Below are 19,810 nucleotides of genomic sequence, written 5' to 3'. Positions count from 1 at the left end.
CTTTTTATCCATTAAACACTTTCCCTAATCAACTTTAATTTAGTTCGTGCCTTGATTGTGACAATAATGTGTTATATATTATATTTTTTAGGTATAGACACAAAATTAGGGACATTCCAGTATGCCCCTATTGCACATGATGATATTTTTGTTCAACATAATAATTCAAGTTGACGAAAGGACTAAAATTATACCTTTTAATTAGTTAAGCGGCTAAATTTTATCCGTTAATAGTTGTATGGTGAAAAGTTAAATTTTATAATACTTTGAGGGCTACTATTTCTAGTAGACATAAACTGACGAAGCGCAATTTCCCTGTCTCGAGTTTAAGTACCAATTTTATAAAATTTAGCACGACTGACGAAACACAAGTGTCTGCTCCCATGTCTGACGCTGACGCCACCCAACCGCTGCCGGTAGTGCCGCCGGCAATCCAGCCTCAGTTGCAGACTGCCCAGAATTTGGGGTACCATTTACAATCAAACGAGCATGAAGCTACACTATTGGTTCGTCATCTTCCCGAAGCAATTCCTCAGGAGACCCTTTCTCGACTCTTCTCCCACTACGGCGCCTCTTCTGTCCGGCCGTGTTCGCATGGCAGGTCATGCTTATGATTTCATTCTCCCATTCCCCTTACATCCTAGCTGCCTTTTTAAAAAAAAAATATTTCTTGATTCCATACTCCCCCATTCCCCTTAATCCCAGTTGATGAATTTTGGGAATTGAAATGGAAAGTCTAAATTTTTATTTTTTGGGTGAAATTTCAGTTTGAGATGGCTAGGGTAATTATAGTCTTCTTGATATTGGTCATAAACTTCTGTAGTAGTAGTAGTGAATGAATCAGTAAAGACTTCTGATTTTGCAGGAAGGGATTTTTCAAGTAGTGTTATTTTTGTCTAATAAAATGGGAAAATGTTGATTAGGAATGGGAGAGGTTACAAAGTTGGGTTATTTACACTAAGATGGATAGCTTTGTTCTGAATTAAATGGTTTCGATACAAGAATTGACTTTGAAGTCGATTTTGAGAAATGGACTTCTCTTTTTGTTCCTTGTCCAGATTACATTTCTGCTTCTATGTACGTCCCCGTTAATCATATGAGTGGATTGTTGTCAATGATTTATGCTATTGTTTGTTTAGTACAGCAATCTTGTGCCTCTTCTCTTATGAAGGACCTTTCTCACCTTTTGTCCAAACATACACTCTGTTCATCTTTTTCCCTATGGCTAAACGAAAGTATCATAGATGTAGTTTTACAATTTGCTTTGCTTGTTCTAAATCTGTTGTTGTGATCAAAGTCTTTAGGCATTTAGTTCAGTAACTTCTGCAAGAGATATACATAGTAAAACTGTTTTTGCCTAGCTGCAATTTGTTTCACCCTTATGATTTCTTGTGTGGAATTCTGGTTGTGGATAATTTGATCATTGCATTGTGTATTATGACATGGGTCAACTTTATTTTTTTTGAATTGGATATTAACTTAATTTGTAACCTCTCCCACCTTAATTCCCCATAGGGTGAGGAATTGTGCTTTTGTGGATTTCAAGAATGAAGCTTTGGCATCTCAAGCACAGAAGCAGTTGAATGGGTATGAATTTATTTTATCTCTAAGTGCGCATGAAATATCCTTGTACTCATAATATTTTATTCTTATCTTTTAAATTATAGACTTGATTTAATTGTCTAAAAATTTTGGTTGTCAGGTTGCGATTTCTTGGCAAAGTCTTGTTAGTAGAGAGAGCATGCAAATCCATGAAAGATAAGAAAAGCCAAGAGGACGAGAACAAAAAGAGAAGTGATTTGGATTCTTTGATAGAAGATGCTGCTGTTGGCAAGCATCAAAGAGAAGGATTCAAATTAGGGTCCTTGCTAACTAGTGAGCCAATTGCTGAAAGGCTTGGTGTGGACTACCCATTTCCTCCTTACCTTGAGTAGGTTTATTTTTCTTTTTTTTTTCCTTCTCCCATAAGGTACTTTTTTCTTTACTCGAGGATGCCACTTTGCTTAGCTACATAAGCATCCCCTCCTTTTCTTGTCTCTTATCTGGGCTCTTATAGGCATGTGATAATGTTGGCTTGTGAATTTATAGGATGAAACTGGATTAGCTTTTGGTAAATACTTTTTTCTTTTTTTTTTTTATTACTGCACCAAATAGGTGCAACCGGTGCCCTTCAAAGCAATACTTTGTCATCAATTCAGCTTCAGGTCTAGAACAGATTTATTTGATAACCTTGTTGTTCTTCCATATTGTGCTTCAGAATATGTTTCCTGTTCTTTTAGTTAGATCATCAGCAAGAAGTGCTTGAGTGGCAGAGAAAGCATCCCACTCTTGACTATGAAATCTTTTTATTCAATTGTAACATTATATTAGCCAAGCTCAATACAGAAAACTTGACCAATTTCAAGCATTATATTAGCATCTCAGAAAAGTCCTAAGCAGCAGGAAAGGCCACAAATTGGTTAATTGTGGTTTGCTGATCTGGTTGCAATGTAGGTACGCATATCCCCCTCCTGATGGGAATATCCTCACCAACATTGTTAATGCACTTATTGCTGTTCCGCGGTTCTATACACAGGTTATACATACACTTCAATTCTTTTTCTTTGTGCTTTTTGTTTAATAATCAGAACAGAAAACCTATAGCAACATCAGATTATCGACATTGATGTATTTATTTTAGGTGTTGCACTTGATGAATAAAATGAATATACCAGCTCCATTTCGTGTGGCACTTCCAACACCACCCCTTCCAACTTTGGTGCTTGCTTCTCCAGTCCCTCCACCACCTCCGCCTGTTGCTACAAGAACTAACATGGAAGATGTATCCAGTAGCGAATCCGAAATGGAGTCTTCAGATGAGGTTTTCTCCTGCTTCCAAATATTGTTGTTATGATTTGTTTGATATTTGCTGTAAAACCTTAAAGTTCCCGTATAGAAGGATTGAGCACTAAATTCTTTCTGAAGGTAAAATTCATGAGGTGAATTTGACAGGTATTTCTAGAGGCTTAAATCCATCACCAGTTGGGCTTGGAAATCAATTTTGGTGCTAAACTGTTTTAACCTGTTGTTTTGGTTTGAGTTTTCTGTGTCTGTCTAGGACCTCTTCCTTCTCTCCGTTAAAAGCATATAGCTATCGATCTCTAGCACAGAATATTAATCCACATTATCTTCTATAGTTTTATTTCCAAAAAAGTGTTGAATATTACTGCATATAGTTATGAGTTTAGGTAGGATCATTCATGCTTCTCATTCTCAAAATGCCCCCAATAATCCTTTTGATCCGGGGAAAAATTATTTTTTGTCTCATCTGGGGGTTGACAGTTAGGGCAATTTACATACTGCTGGAGGCTTTATTTCCTTATGCTAAATTTGAATTATGGAAACTTCTCTTTTAAGAAAAACAAAAAACAGCTTGGAAATCAACTTCTAATGCAATTTTCTGAAAATAAGCTCTTCTCAATATGCTACATAAAATTTTACCATACTCATCTTGGGATTTCTTTTTTGTATCCCTGTTGCTCATTGGAAAGCTAGCTATATTTTGAACTTAATAGTTTTTTGTCTACATGCCTGGTAATGCTATAACAAATTTTGTTTTCAAAAACAATTATTGTTTACTTGTCAACCAAGCACAAGATAATTGACAAATTTCAGTTATTCTAAAGAGCAGTGAGAAGTCAGAGTCTATTACCGTCTCAAAATGCTAATTAGATTCAGGCATTTGAACAAATGTGTATTGCTCAATGTTACCTTCTCTTTTAATTGCCTGTTACCTACATTTTGAATTTGCCTTCTCCAGAGGATGACATTCTTTCTGCCATCTGTGATTGAACTGAAACTATGCCTATTTTGGACTAAAACTCGTGAAGACACTTCTCTCCTCTACCTGCAGTCAAGTTTTTTGATTGCCTTCAAAGTGTTGGGTTTTGTATTCTCTTACTCCCTGGATGGATATGTACATGCAGGTCGAACTCACTGCTTTTGGAATGATAGTGAATCTTTTCCCTTATCCCTTGATTTTTTTTGCAATAAGAGGGATATACGACCATAATTCTGTCTTTTCTACCCTTTTTTGACTTGCCTTCTGTTTGACTATGAGGGTTAATATATTCTGGTTCCAGTTTTTGTTTGTCTTTACTGTTTTCTTTGTCTCCATCGTCTTAAGATCTTGTGAAACTCTTGGTTAAAGTAATTAGAAACTCAGCAGAACTCTGAGTCTCTTGCTTTGTGTATAATGAGCTTTACTTTCATTTTCAGTATTGGAAGGAAAATATATATTGATGGAACATTACAATTTTGAATTTAATGTCTCAGGAAGCTCCAGGAGAGGGCAGAGCTAAGGCAAAGCGTATCAAGCGAGAAGCAATTGTAGGTCCTGCAGTTGACGAGGACATTGGGCATGAGGCTGTTGGATTGAAACGTTCTGCCTTACTTCCAAAAGAAATCCCAATAATAAAAAAGAAGAACCCTGTGCTACAGGTCAGCACCTTCCTTCTTAGTGAGTTGTGCATTGGAAACCTTTTCTTGCTGCAGGTTTTGAGATTCTTTTTTCTTGATGTCTTGCAGATTAAGATAGCACCGAAACAGATTCAGAATGAACAGGTGGGTGATGCAGCTCAGGAGGAATCACTGAAGCCAGACAAAGAGGCCTTACATCACGAACCTTATGCGACGGTAGAAGAACTAAAGAGGGGAAAACTGCCCCCTGAGGAGATTTTATCTTTGCCTATGTTCAAGGTATTGCATTCATTGTTTTATATTGTTTCTGAGTTATAATTTTTTTATACCATGTAATTACCATGAGAAAAGAGCTGAAAAGGATGCCGGTTTAGTAGATTATCAGATTTCAACCAAGTTCCTGGCATCTAGAAATTTTTCAGACACAGTTCCACGAATTAGACAAGTTGTTATGTGGTATGTTGGTAACATAGTCTAATAGATTAGGATGATGCGTAGGCCTTCAGTTTACTGTAAGTTAATTGCCCCTTGATATCTAAATAGTATGTATTTCAAATTTTCTGGACATGCTTAGCCCACTGGAGAAGTGTGCATGCAGGAAGTTAGTAGGAACATCCTTTTCTATTGAATATGTCTGCCACAAATATAGCTCTTCCCTCATGGGTACGAAAATTTATTTTGCAGAATTATAGAGCTGGGAATCCTTCTTCTGTTTTGTACATTAAGAACCTAGCGAAAGATGTGGTAGCTGATGACTTCTACTTTATATTTGGTGAGTGCAAAACTCTCTATTTTGCTAATTTTCTGGATGATAATTTATTCTTTTTTTTTTTTGGATGATAATTTATTCTTTCATGAAGGCTAAAACAATAATGGTATGAAATAAGATGTCTCAGCTTCCAGTGGATTTTATGCCACTGCTGTTTAACTTAGCTTCTTTCTGATGGTATGATTTTAGGGTCATTCTTTGGAAGCATTGATGTAGCAAAATCCAGTCTTAATGTGAAGTTGATGCAGGTGAGAAAGCTAACTCACTCTTTAACTTCTTAGACCTCCTTCTTGTTCTAAGCAACTAGATTTGATCCTTTTGCATAATATTGTGTAAAGGAATATGATTAATGGAAGTGTAATGAAGGTATGGAGTGTTACTAAAATCAATCCTGTAGGTGTGGGGCTTCTCCCTTCTTTGTCTTCCTTTGTTGAGGTCGAAACAGGGGACTAATAGAAGTGTTCACTAATTTGCCTTGATGCCACAGAAGATTCATACTTAATTCGGTGTTTTGGACCAGTTCTATTACCTGCTTCCTGGATCTTTCTAAGGCTGAGACCTGGAAGGATTATGAATAATTGAATAATGTTGTCTTTTATCAAACTATGTCTTCTTTAGGTTAAGTTCCTCCTATTTGCATAGTAATTTGTGCAAGTTCCTGCTTTTGGTTGAAAAGGGATTTTGCTTAAAGTTTTCACTAATCATTTACATCGGAAATGAGATTTCAAGAGCATGGAGAATTACAACCATGGTTGACATGTTCTCTGATACTTGTTTTATGTTAGTTACGTAGGTGATAATGTACTTATTTTGACATGAATTTTTGAATCCTCAGGCATGCGAGTCTAAGAATTATTGGTGCACTGATGCTCCTTGCAAATCTTTTTCACATTTTTCCTTCATAATTAATGGTCGAATGCCCTTGCTTCCTTGAATTTCAAGAGAAGAAGTTTTTTCTAGATGTTTTTTCAAGAATACATAGGCTTGTCTTGGATGTAAAGGCATGCTTTATAATGATAACAATCTAACCTCCATGAATTTACTCAAAAGTCAACTTCTTTTTTTTAATAGAATGCTTTGCAGGTTCTATGAGCTATTGTTATTTATTGCAACTACAAACTATAGTTAAAAAAAAAAAAAAAAAAACTACCTTGCTTTGAGAAAGAATTTTCAGTTCCTAACACTTTGTCTTCCATATCCTGTGTATCTGGTGCAAATGCTTTATTATCATTCTTGACAAACAAATGCATCTCATTGATTGAGAATGATCGACCAACTTTTTCTTTCTTCTAAAGGGATTTTTATGTCTTCTAGTTTGTGCTTTCTATCCTTTTGTTCCTACCAAATATGCTATGCTCTTGAGTTGCCTAAATAATGTCTTTGACATCCACTCTTGCTACATGTTTTCAGAGCTAGTTTTCTGCTTTATATTTTTTGACACCGAAATGCTGCAATTATTGTACCTCTTAGGAAGGAAGAATGAGAGGACAGGCTTTTGTTACCTTCCCATCAATTGAACTTGCCCATGGTGCTCTGGTAAGTTTTTCAACAGTGAAGTTTTGTTTCTGCCTTGTTATCTATGTATTTTTTGAGTTAATACAGTATAATTGTTCATGTGCCCGATAGTATTGTTATGTTTGCTCTAATGGCTGGTCCTCAATTAATAAAAGTGGCACTTGCACTTTATAAAGTTCTTCCCTGTAAAAACATGAATTGAGCTTTAACGTAATCTAAAGTTTTCCTGCTCTGCTAGCCAATCATTGTCTAATTGGGTTGAATAGCTGCTGCCCATTTATTTTTCCTATCAATTGAAGTAAGAATGATGAAAACACATCTGTCTGCTCGCGGACGATGGCACTGAAACAAAAAGATGAAAATGATTTTTTCTTTGATGCGCTTATAGAGTCGGTGTCTCAGATTAAAATGAGAGTCAGCTTATTTCTATTGGTACACGAGATATTGGGCGTAGTGGCCTCTTGAAAGAAAGGAAATTTGTATTCACTCATTCTGCCTACCTCCAGACTCTCAAGGACAGATTTCTTTATTGACCTCTTAGACACCCTCGAGATAAAATTGTGTGCAGAGTCCAATTTTGTCTCATTTAAGCTTGTTTTACAGGCAAGATTCAAAAAATATTCCATGATTCAGTCCATGCTATGTGTTACAGGATTTCATAAAAGAATGCATAAGCTTGTACCTGCTTTATCTATATTTGAAGTCATAAGATTTGTGTTTCTGAACTATTGAATGCAGAATTTAGTCAATGGGTACGCGCTTAAAGGCAAGCCAATAATCATCCAGTTTGGTCGGAATCCTGCTGCTTCTATATAAAACTGAATAGATTTTCTTAAACGCAAGGAAGATCTGTCTCTGGAAGTCAAAAGTGTTGGCTTTATTTCCTCATGGAAACAGGTAAAAGTGTTCACATCTTTTGTTGTTTATATGGACATATTAAAGTGCTTTACTGGCTGAGCCTTTTCTCTCAGGTTTACATGCGTGTATATCTCTATTGGGGAAATGAGTACTTTTACGTCTAAAACTCTGTTTTACCCACTTTGAAGGCAATCTGCTGTCAGCATTTGGTGTTAGTCCTTGGCCCTTACCATGGAAGTTGTGGAAGTTACCTGTTGTGCGCTTTGAATTTAAAAGCTATCATCGTGGAATGTCACAAAAAAGTTCTGGGTTTAATGTGGATCAGGTGTTGGCTCACAATGTTGCTGATGATGGAACAGAAGATTGGGATTGGAAAATTTCCTCAATGACAACATCATACCTCGACTGAAGGACCATTTATCATTAACTCAAAAATCATTTACTGTGCCAGGCATAGATTGTTGAACAGAAATCAAATTTCATGGATCTTCAATTCTTAGCCAGGAACCCAGAAAAGCCTGTAACTTACAAAAGCTATGAGCTATCAGCAATTCAGCATGATCTAATTATCTGTGCACTTACTAGCATACTTCTCCCCACCTCCCTCCCTCCCTCTTTCTTATTTACAACTGGTGTATAGGAACTCCAGCATGTGAAACATTATAAACTTGACACTAACAGCCAGCCACAGAAGTCAACACCATAGGGTACTTTCATACTTTAACCAAAAAAAACTACCAAAATTCCTTTAACAAGACAGCAAAGCTGCTTTCATAATTCTCCATTAGCTTCATTACTGACCAGTATCCCCAACGGCAAAACGATTTGCGTTGGCACTCAAGCCTGTAGAATGAAGCTGTTTTCGCCTCTTTATAAGATGCAATGCAGTCTTCCTGTCATCATGTGCGTCCACAGAATCTGGCTGCAATGACACAATAAGTTGAATACCATTTGAGTACAAAACATGAAAGCCAACACAAATCTAATACAAAATAATGCAGTCACCCAAACAAATGCAATTGACGAACTAGCTCAGGCTGGTGGCTGCCAAGATGCTTGCCTAGAGTCTGATAACATTCAGCATACTTGGGTGTGATCTTATATGCTAGAATTATTCTGATTCTAGCTTTTTTCCGTCTCGATTTCAAGTTAATCAAGGCTTTTTTTTTGTTCTCCACATTTTTTTTAGCTTTAATTTAAAAAATGGCTTAAAAGTGTATTAAAAAGTGCACCTGAAATGCTTCTTCAAAATAACCTTTGGTTGTTACAATTTTTTGGAAAAGAGTTGTTTCTCAACAACTAATTGTTTCAGCGGCCTCAAACTATCTACACAAAACAATAAAAGGCAGCTTATTTATGCCTAAACAAAAGAACCTGTGCAAGGACACACTAAATGGAGAAACTGATAGGGTTATCCTTAAAAGGTAATAAACAATGTGTTGTAGATGCATTAATGATGTGATTGATACAGCAAAAACATGATTTACTGTCACAGATAAGTTGCACTTTTATACCTGGGCAAATCCGTGTACGTATGTAAGTAGAAATATAAACCTTTTCGTCCAAAAAATCAGATTTCCCTGTTTAGTACAGGATAACTAATGAACAAAAAAGGGCAAATTATCCAATTGGCCCTTAAACTATTTGTTTAAGTAAAATAAAGCCCCTCATCTATTTTTTGTTGACTTTAAGCCCTCGAACTTGTAAAATTGGACACCCGTGACCCTTTTTGCCAGTTTCTCCGGTTTTGCAACCGGAAAGTGAATTCACACGAATGCCAGTATGCTTTTAAGAAGGGCATTTTTGTCAAAAGATTCAAAACTCGCGTAAAAACTGAAAGAGATAGCCATCGGGTTGGAGAGGAGCGAGCAAAAGTTCCTGTGGGTGGTGCGCAGTCCGCCTTCTGAGGACAAAATCAGCCGCTTTCAAACTCCACCCGCCCCAGATCTGGATTTGTTGCTTCCTCACGGGTTTTTGGACCGGACAAAGGGTAGGGGTTTCGTGGTGAGTTCTTGGGCACCGCAGGTGAATGTGTTGAATCATGGGTCGGTGGGTGGGTTTGTGACCCACTGTGGGTGGAAATCAGTGTTGGAAGCAGTCTGTGCGGGTGTGCCTATGGTGTGGTGGCCGCTTTATGCTGAGCAGAAGCTGAATAGGCTGTTCTTAGTTGAGGAGATGAAGTTGGCCTTACCAATGGATGAAAGTACGGAAGGTGGGTTCGTGAAAGCGGCTAAAATCGAGAAGCGAGTTAGGGGGTTGATGGATTCGGAGGAAGGAAAGGTGATCAGGGAAACAGCCCAGGCAAAGAAGGAGGAAGCAAAGCAAGCCATCGGCATTTTTGGCAGTCTCGCCACCGCAGAGCGCTACAAAGCGATTGTAGATTGAGGTGTCTGCTTTGTAGGCGAGTTGCTGATAGAGAATGCTCTTGGTGAGGGCAAGGAATGGGGAGTGGTGAGACTCAAATGCCGGAGGCTGGTGGGTATCGATCAGGGTAGCAAGTAAAGGGTCAACAACACGGAGGTGGTGGAGAGCGGCATTGATTTCACCCTCGGCCGACAGGGGTTTGATGATCTAGGGCAGAACCCTAGCTGATTGGACAGCACTACGCCTCCGATTCTTGGGCATAGATGCCGTGGGTGTGGAAACTGTGGTGGAAGTAACAGCAGCGCTGGTCAATGCGAAGGTGGAGGTGATGGTAGTGGTGGTGGTAGAGGAGGAGGAAGCAGTGGTCGGAATAGGTATGGCAGAAGGGGAGGAGGAAGAATCAGTAATTTGTTGGGCTTTGGCCTCGGAAGTCTGCAAGGTGGGCATGAAGGAGGAGTTAACGGCGGTGAGAACAACGGGGGTGGTGGCAATGGTGGAAGTAGGGTTAGATGACAGCTTTCGGATTTTTTGAGGTCGAATAGGTATTTTGGAAGGATTGGAGGGCTTCTGGGAAACGTCGGCATTGATGGTGTCCATGGGGGAGGAGACGAATGGGAGGGAGAGGGAGAGGTTGCGGGAGAGAGGAGAGAAGAGGGAGACGGCATCGGTGGAGAAGTCAATGAGGAGAGAGGAGTTGTTCCTTTTTTGCTTGACAAAAATGCCCTTCTTAAAAGCATACTGGCATTCGTGTGAATTCACTTTCCGGTTGCAAAACCGGAGAAACTGGCAAAAAGGGTCACGGGTGTCCAATTTTACAAGTTCGAGGGCTTAAAGTCAGCAAAAAATAGATGAGGGGCTTATTTTTACTTAGACAAAGAGTTTAAGGGCCAATTGGATAATTTGCCCAACAAAAAAATGCTCCAAGAAACTTAAAAATCTGATGTTTCTTGGTCAAAACTTCATCATGATTTTCAACCTTTACAGTAAATGAATTAAGTTTATGTGTACATCATGCTGTTCTATTACTTCATGCAAAGCAGTCTAGAATTAGCCTTTCTCATCTATTGTCCCATTGTGGCAATGACACCTCAATTCTCATCACTATTCCCAGAAGATAGTCCCATGTAAGGGCTGTTATCCTTGTACAGCACCACAAAATCCTAGACCATCTGTCACACAACATACTTTAAACTCTAGAGACAGTTTTTCTGGTAGTTGCGTAATCTAAACATTTCAGAGATTTGAGATAGCAAGTGGTAGGCAATTGCAAAAACTTATGTAACATCACACTTTCAGTGCACTGAACCAAGAACAAACACATAATAAATTGAAATCAAGAAAAAAAAAATAATAAAAAAGGGTCCACGCCATCATCATGTTAGTACTGTATAGTCTAAGGCTGGACAAAAGTTTTTCTACCTCAAGATAAATTGCATTCCATCAATGCAGTAAGGTTGTAAATTAACCATGTCGCCATGGAAGGATACTCAGAGCCCGAGTATATTTACCTTAATAGCTAATGCCCGATCAAAGCTTTCAATGGCACTATCAGGCTCCCCGAAGTTCAATTGCGCTCTACCAAGGGTAATCCATGCCTAAAAAAAATGGAAGTACTCCATTAATTGAGAATTGTATAGTGATGTAGCATAAGTCAGAAATTGGTCCAGCATAGCCTAATGCTTTTGCTACTCACCACATACAAAAATATATACACAGATGGGTATGGAAGTAGTAACACGGTCTATCTCTAATGGGCAGAAAAATTTAAATAACATGATAAATACGCTTATTGGGTACTGTCTGAGGATCCTATTGATGAATGAGGCAGGTTTGGACATCTATCACAAATATCCAGTAGTTTCTAGAGAAGGTTTGGGTTTGTAAAAACAGAAGGCATGTTGAAGGTATGACAGCCATTCAATTGAGTACCCAATACATTGCCATATTAACATACAATCATAACAACAGAATATGATAGAGGTTTATGCAGAACTGAGATTAACAAACCTCAGCCCATGTTGGTTCTAATTCTGTGGCTCCTGCAAAGTATATGTGAAAAGTAATTAGATATAGAACACAATGGCAAATGAAAAAGAAACATAGAAGAGATATGGAACAGACGAGTGACGGCTTTTAGAGCACCCCATGCTTCTCCCAGTTCAATTAAAACTTGAGCTTTTTGCTCATGCAAAACTGCTCGTTCTGGCATCAAAGTAAGAGCAGCCTCCCACTTGCCTAGTGCCTCACTGAACTTCCCATCCTTCAATTTGAAACAGGCGGTGAGTGGCCAGTCAATTAACTTAGAAAATTAGGAGCTTTTTTACATGTAGAATTTTATAACACATATTAGAAAAGGAGATACAAACTGATGATCTGTGCTTGCAGCAGGAAAGTCTTTTACAAATATTCTATTTATGTTTTCATCATCTTAGCACAAAATAACAATACAAAGTAATATCTAGAAACCATATTACATGTCCCAAACATGTTAGCTATTCATCCGGGAAAACCATAAAAGCTTCAATAGGATGTTTTCTCTTCTTAAATAATACTAATTTAAGTGAGAGAACACTTAACTGGAAGGAACTGTAAAACAGAATTTGCATTAGGCTTGACTCACAACGGCTGGCTCTCCTCTGGATGAATGACTTTTAAACTGTGGTATGTGATGAAAATAGGGAGCTCTATATGGTCAAGCTCAGAGTCGCCTACACTGCCTCATCCTACCGCTACAGTTAGTATAAAATCGTAAAAATTATAGATATACAATCCATAGATACATAAAACAAAAAATTTATGCCCGTTTTCTGAGTGTGTGCATGCATATCCCAAAATTATATATTAGTCCAAATATCCATTCTGCACCAAAACCATCTTAATTACAGCAGAACTCAGTTTTCAAAAGAGGAAAGTTACTGAAAAGGATAACATGACAAGCTCTCCTTATCTTCTGTAAGGTGAACCCAAAAATTTTAAATCTTCAGATAGTCTATACCAAATGACTATGGAAATTAAATAAATAAATAAAGGGGTAACCTCCATTATCCAAAACTAAAATATAAAAAAATCCCGCCCTTCTTCCTTCTCGCACCCCTTGCTGTAATTGTACACTTTAGATTCTCCAAAGCAAGGAAACCTTTTACATTTGGGTAAGAAAGTAGACTCAACTGGATTAAGAACAATTCTGATACAATATTATGGATACAGTTGGGAATGTTCACCCATAAGCATTTTGCTTCTTTTCTTGAAAAATGATTGTAACTAAGGGTCCTAGAGTAGTATTACAATAGAAATGGCTTTGAATTAAACCTTACAGGCATATAAGTTCCAAAAAGACCTGTTAAACATATAGTTATTTATCACAGCTTAAGAAGGCTGAAGTAGCAGTTACTTAGTAGTCTTGCAGCTTAATCATTTAGTTGGATGACCTAAGGTGCACATTTACAACAAAGCTCTGAAGCAGGTGTATTTACATTAACAAAGTTTATCCTACCTCAATATTAAAATTCTAAAAGCTTCATTTGCTGTTTTCCCTACACATACCACATTTCTTCATACGCTGATTGGTGGACTCCTTCAAAGGAATTCACCCGCAGGAAGAATGCATATGCATATGCCTTGATCAGTTAATTCATCAGCAAAACATATAGCAACTAAAAATTTGTTAATATAACCTAGAAGAACAAATGGAAGACATCTATGATGATCACATATACATAGATGAAATCAACGACCTCTGTACCTAAACATCTAAAAAGAAACTAAGAGCAAGACTTTTTGGGTAAAATGACCTAATTTGGAGGATTTTATGCACACCTAGACAAACAAATTCAGGATCTTAGCCACATTTTAATAAACATTTCTATTCCTAACTGATATATCTTTTTCGTTCCAGAGGAAATTATATCACAAGTCAGTAGAACCTCCACTTCCTCATAACATAAACTAAGATAAGAAACGTGTTCTTTTCTTATCAGCCATTTTAAGGCAAAGGCGATTTAGCCTGAAAATCATCATCAACGATCTATTTACCAGCTAAGTCAATCAATGCAGCAAATCCCATTTAGAGTCAAAAACTTAAAAGGGTTGAAAAAGTTTCCTCCTTGACTTTTTTCATGCATTTCAGCAACACTAGAACTAAACAGGGAGCAATAGTGTACTAATTAATTAACAGAAAATCCCTACTTGATCATGCTAAGACTTGCTAATTTCACCTGCTTAACCTGTATAAGATATGAAAACCAAGTAGTCAAGTTAAAAATACAAACACACACGATCACACAAGTCAAAGACTTCAACTTTACCAACCTACTAAAGTTCAAACAAGCCCACATAAAAAATAAGCTCAATTCAGAAAACCCAGAAAAAAAAACATTAAATAAGAACTTCAAGGGAAAAACAAATTCAAGTCAAATTAAAGCTTCAAGAAAACAAAAACCCAGAAATGTTAAATTGAATAGAAAGTACCTCAGCAAGTTTGTTCCCTTGTTGCTCATAGACTTGAGCTAGCTTCTTCCCATCAACATTCTCATCAGAAACTGAAGTATCCTTCTCAACGACGTCGTTCCCACCAATTTCCTCCTCCTGCAAATTATCAGTATTGGTACTATCTTCTTGTTGCTCAAATGGAAGATTATGTAACTGGGACAAAGGTCGCTTCTTGCTCGTGCTCTTTTTCTGCTTCTTCCAGGTCATCTTCATCGTCTTTCTTTTCCCCTTTCCCTTGATCTTTTTCTTTTCTCCCTCCTTTTTTGGTTTTCGGGGTTTTGGAGATTTTATTAAGGAAATATAATGAAACATATACTATAAATTGCTGTTACCGAAATATTTGGGGGTAATGCTACTTTGACCAGAAAGTTCTGGGGTTTTTTGACGGTAAAAGGACAATTAACCCTTGAAGAGTATAACTTTAAATCAATGTTTTGAAACTCGAATTGTTAATTGAACTGGTGAAGTGGCCAGATCGAGATTTAACCAGTCGGATCAGTTCAATCCCAGTTCGATGATGTTATATATATATACACACACACATAAATATACATACTTGTGCACAGAATAATTGTTTCAATTGTTCAAGACTGTTATCTCATGGACTAATTTAAGACATCACTTGATAAAAAAAATTAAATATTTTTAAACACAAATAAATTTTTAAAATTGTAAATTCAAACAAATAAATTCATCTCAATTGTACCTACATGGTAAAAATCTTAAATCCCACACAAACCACAACCATATTCTAAAATTAAACAAAATACATTGGAACTTTTGAAATTAAACAAAATCGAATAGAACTACAAAAGAAAAAAGTGATCTTTGAGTTTCAAGGTGAGAAATATAGAGAGTTTGGTTACTCTTTTAGAAATTACAGTTGAGAAAAAAAGATTCTTCTAATAAGTTTTATTATGTTTAAAATTTTAAGTTCAATTTTTTTAAAAAGGATGGGAAAAATGAAAAAATCGCAGTTCACGATTCAATCCAGGTTGAATGATCTGACCAATTTTTTGCGGTTTTGACTGTTTTTTATAAAAAGTCAACACTAGTAATGAACCGGATCAAAGACTTGGCCGGTTTGCGATCTGACCAATCGAACCGGCCAATCCGGTCCGATTTTCAAAACATTATTTTAAATTACAAATGTTTAAAAGAGTTTTGTTATTGACATATCGTTTCACCATTGGGATGGTGGGACAAAAATTTTTGTCACTTACAAGAAAATATACACTATTCGTAGGAAAGTAAACTCGTACCTTTTAAGATTTCTTTTAGTAGGTGAAATATGGATATTCAATTTCAAATTTTCAACAACGTTCTAGGGAAATTTCATTAATATGTATGCATAAATTTGCTGAAAGTACAAGGCTCAAGAATATCAAACACAGTGATCACTAGAGTATATTAGTGGTATAGAGAAATAAGAATTTTCACATCGATAGAATTCTATTGACTTGTTAAGGTAAAAGCTCTGTAACAAACACGTCGTTAAATTGGAAACAATCGTGTTTGTTTTAATATAAACATAAAATAAGTGTTTAGGCTAAAGGTAGAATATAAATATTGGCTTTTTCCTTCCATTGAATCAAGGGTTCTTTACTCCTCTTAACTCAATAAACAGGCACTTTGCTCCCTTATTTTATATTTTACAACAAAAGTGCCCCTCGTATGTTAATTATTATTTTATTTCTTTTTTTCTCTTTTTCTACTTGTCCTTTTTTTTTATATATATTTTAATTTCTTTCCTTTCTCTCATATGACCAATTACTTTATTCTTTTTGCTGTTATTATCTATATATTAATTTTTGATCTTCTTAAACTTAATCTTTTATTTATTTCTATCTTTTTCTTACTTTTTGTTATTGGAAGTAATAATTATCATAAAATATATGCTACAACAAAGTATATACTATCTATGCATATAGACTATTTCATATATTATTTAAATCAATGCATATCCATCTAGAATTTAAAATAAATTGATTTTTAATAAAAAAAAATAACAAATTCAATGATAATAACATAGTGATGAATCAACTATGTATAAAAAAAAGTAATAAAAATATTAAATACTTTATTTTTATGTGCTATATAGTTAAGTATTAAGTAAATTAAAGTTCTAGTTTGGTAATATCTTTTTAAATATTCAAATTGCTAGTAATATATACTTTTTTAATTATGAAAAGTACATATTAGTTTTATACACTATATAGTTTACCTTGAAATTTTGTAATAGTGTAAACAAATAAAACAAGAATAAATTACAAATAAAAAATAATTATAATAAGCTTACAAATGAGTAATACTAATAGGAAAGTGAAAAAAATAGTGACATAAGAGAAGTGAAAAAAAAAGAAATGCTAAAAGAAGTAAAAATAAAAAAATAAAAGAAAGTAGTGGAAAAGGGAAAATATGGGAATTAATAAACAAAAAAGAAATAAAATAAAATAATAAGGGCAATTTTGTTTTAAAATATCAAATAGAGCGCAAAGTGCTTATTTAGTGGGAAATGTACTTGTACTTTGTAGTTTTGTATGTTTATAGATTTCATGGGAAAATAATTTATATTAAAGCGACTTTGAATATATGATGGGTAATTTGGTTGGAACCCATTCCTTAATTCAATGGAATTATTATTTGATAGAAAATTTCATGAATTAATCTTTCATCATTGGGGTGTGAATAGCTCCCTTATAAAGGATTTTATAGTTTCTGTGGCGTTTAAGGGGCATCTTATGTATCCAAATTGGATTTACATTCAAGTGAAATCAAACCCATTCATAATTCTAAATGAACTACCATTTGATTGAGAAATTTTCACTTTCTTTTCCTTTAAAAAAAAATTCATAAAGTCCCAGTGATGGGTGGAATTTTCCCTAATGACCTTTGAGAGAATCAAACTTATGAAGTTTGTGTGATTATTGTCATTTAGATAATCTTATTAAATCACAGGTGACCTCACCTAGATTTATTTCCGGTTGAGGGAAATATTTTGAATTCTCTAAGAATTACAAATTTATATGATCTGAGAATTGATTTCAATACCAAATTGACATTCATTCCATTCCATCCACTGTTACTTGAAAAAGATCATTTCAAAGGTCGAATTTACAAATGAATGCTATGATAATTCTATACATTTACCAAACAAAATAAAGGAATTCCAAGATTTTCAATTCCAAGTATGGGTGAAGATTAATTGGATTATAACATCAGACTTCGTGTAACTTATTTCCCAAGAAAAAGAAAAAGAAAAAAAACGAAAGACTCATCCATCCAGCCAGAACAATGGTCATGAAATAAAATAATTTGGTTCTCGGAAAAGCTATCAAATTCGATAAATATGTAGAAGCTAGCTGTTCTTCGGTTGTTTTGAAGAGAACAGACAGTCGTTGGCTTTTCCCACCTTCAGCCATCCAATTACAAGAAAGAAAGAAAGAAAGACTGTTGTTGAACGGGCAGCAAAGAAAGAACTCAATCGCAAAGAAGATTCCGCAGACCAATAGAAGAAATCAAATAGTACTAGAACATGCTAATTTAATTTTGAAAATGAACTTATAACTTCCTACAAACAAACAAAAGAAAAGCTGCTGCTGCAACACGACATGCAATGAAGAATGAGCAGGCAGAAAACAGACAAAGGAATTAAGAAAAATCCGTACAACCTCACCAATCAAGTTCCTAATTTGCAGCAATGAACGATGAGCAAGACGTCACCAGGAGAATTATTTCACCCAAAATATCACAAGTTCACAACAATACTATAGTGCAATCTGTTGGTGTCTTACAATTTCAGGTCTTCAATTACAGTAAGCACTCACTTGTTCCATTTTCCCATCTTGCCAGAATTAAACCTATTGATGTATAAACATATGGAGTCCGAAGATCAGAAAGAGGAGTTCCTTCAATTTTATGGAAAAATAGTTAGAAAAGCCATTTCTCTGAGGCCACCGCGCGCACGCCAAATACAAGAATTGCGTAAGTGGCATGGTTAGAAAAGCTCCATAAAGGCGATATTATCAAAGCCACCAAATCATTGCCACCACACCCCAAGATACCATAATAACCCCACCACTCCCAATTAAAAATGCAAGTCTTTAGTATTAGCTTAGATTTACTTCCCTAATAAAAATTTCAGCAGCAGGAGTATATAGCGACAGATAAAAAGAGCAAATAAGTGCAGGATTTTTAATGGCTAGGGACAAAAAAAATATGCAAAACACTACAATATTATATTGATTGATAAGAAACTTTGCAGCAAGCCTTTGACACCTTCCTACACTAGTAACTTGCAACCTCTCCAAATTAAAATGGTCTCTGGAGAGTGCTTTAGGCAAGAAGCATACTATTTAACACTAACAGCCGAACTTTGACACCTTCCTAGTGACACGAATCGCACTCTGTCCACGCGTGATCGTGCCCCTCCGTCACTGGCCGGTCATTCATGCACTACCATATATAGTGTCCCCATAGAAAAATCAGGATCGCCAATAGACCCGTACCTCAATCCCCCAAACAAGTAGCAAGCCATGGAGGCTTGCCTAAACCATGAAAGCTACAACAAACATTGCTAGAAGTATGTAGCAAGCCCTAAAGGCTTCCGAAACGTTCTAGGTTGTTCAAGAGTCTTATGAAATGGTCTAGAACTTTGTACATAAGAGTTGATTTGTGTAGATGTATCTAGAGACTAAATATAGGAACACTTTGTGTAGAAGTCTCTAAAGACTTGTATAATTTTCTTGGCTTGCCTATAAATAAGATAAGGTCTCTCATTTATAACCATCTTGTACAAGTGTTCATAAGTGCAACACAAGCTTTCCTTAGTCTCCAACGTTTTTCTTCTTTGTTCACTACTTTAGCTTCCGCACATTTCCGCGCACTTAGATATAAGGCTGAACTAACAAACCGCTCATAGCTCAAGTCCTGAATGATCGCTAGTGCCGCAAGGTATGTTGGCTTATAGAAATTTAAGTAGCCCGTGACACTAGTAACTTGCAAGCTTTCCAGAATGTCTCCGAAGAGTGCTTTAGACTAGAAGCAGACCATTTGACACTAACAACCAATTAACTACTTACTTCCCTAATACTTGACTTTTATGATATAAATCTTTCCCTACCTTTTTAGAATTAGTGTTTGATTCATATTCAAACACATTAAGAAACCATATAATTTCTTAAAATTGTGGCTAACACTAAAAATTCATCCATGTTTCAGAGCCTTGTGCTTATCACACTGCTCCTGAGACTTGAATCGCATGCCACAATATCCATACTCAATTTTGAGCTCATCATGAAGCCATCTATTGTGTTTCATCATGTCTCTTGCCAACCCCCAACCCACATTACATTTAAA

General features: G+C 36.0%; 2 protein-coding genes across 4 annotated transcripts; one reads left to right on the top strand and one right to left on the bottom strand.

The window, feature by feature from the left end:
* The first annotated feature begins 332 nt into the window (after positions 1–332).
* Positions 333–8,177, top strand: LOC113750004 (U11/U12 small nuclear ribonucleoprotein 65 kDa protein). 3 transcript variants are annotated; one of them, XM_027293906.1, is made up of 12 exons: positions 333–601; positions 1,516–1,587; positions 1,703–1,930; positions 2,494–2,575; positions 2,681–2,860; positions 4,315–4,479; positions 4,567–4,737; positions 5,143–5,230; positions 5,417–5,475; positions 6,698–6,763; positions 7,481–7,639; positions 7,926–8,177. In XM_027293906.1, the coding sequence occupies exons 1-11, from the start codon at positions 384–386 to the stop codon at positions 7,556–7,558; spliced, it is 1,407 nt and encodes a 468-aa protein (XP_027149707.1). In that variant the 5' UTR covers positions 333–383; the 3' UTR covers positions 7,559–7,639; positions 7,926–8,177. The 3 variants fall into 3 exon arrangements, with proteins under 3 accessions (XP_027149707.1, XP_027149706.1, XP_027149705.1); XM_027293905.1 differs by having other exon boundaries at positions 7,789–8,177; XM_027293904.1 differs by having other exon boundaries at positions 7,714–8,177.
* Positions 7,978–14,711, bottom strand: LOC113750005 (tetratricopeptide repeat protein 33). The gene is made up of 5 exons (XM_027293907.1): positions 14,432–14,711; positions 12,086–12,224; positions 11,972–12,003; positions 11,473–11,559; positions 7,978–8,522 (listed from the first exon to the last, which is right to left on the bottom strand). The coding sequence occupies exons 1-5, from the start codon at positions 14,663–14,665 to the stop codon at positions 8,394–8,396; spliced, it is 621 nt and encodes a 206-aa protein (XP_027149708.1). The 5' UTR covers positions 14,666–14,711; the 3' UTR covers positions 7,978–8,393.
* Between the last annotated feature and the right edge of the window lie 5,099 nt (positions 14,712–19,810).

This window comes from Coffea eugenioides, chromosome 10, assembly GCF_003713205.1.
Source record: "Coffea eugenioides isolate CCC68of chromosome 10, Ceug_1.0, whole genome shotgun sequence".
Classification (NCBI taxonomy): Eukaryota; Viridiplantae; Streptophyta; class Magnoliopsida; order Gentianales; family Rubiaceae; genus Coffea; species Coffea eugenioides.
This window is presented reverse-complemented; position numbering and strand designations above follow the sequence as displayed.

Bases quoted from the DNA above. Each gene is read 5' to 3' on its own strand.
- LOC113750004 (XM_027293906.1), top strand. From the start codon at position 384: ATGTCTGACGCTGACGCCACCCAACCGCTGCCGGTAGTGCCGCCGGCA. The intron at 1,588-1,702 runs GTATGAATTTAT...TTTGGTTGTCAG, and splicing joins GCACAGAAGCAGTTGAATGG to GTTGCGATTTCTTGGCAAAG. The intron at 2,576-2,680 runs GTTATACATACA...TATTTATTTTAG, and splicing joins TTCCGCGGTTCTATACACAG to GTGTTGCACTTGATGAATAA.
- LOC113750005 (XM_027293907.1), bottom strand. From the start codon at position 14,665: ATGAAGATGACCTGGAAGAAGCAGAAAAAGAGCACGAGCAAGAAGCGA. The intron at 12,004-12,085 runs GTCTGTTCCATA...TATACTTTGCAG, and splicing joins TGCTCTAAAAGCCGTCACTC to GAGCCACAGAATTAGAACCA. The intron at 11,560-11,971 runs GTTTGTTAATCT...CATTTTTTTTAG, and splicing joins TAGAACCAACATGGGCTGAG to GCATGGATTACCCTTGGTAG.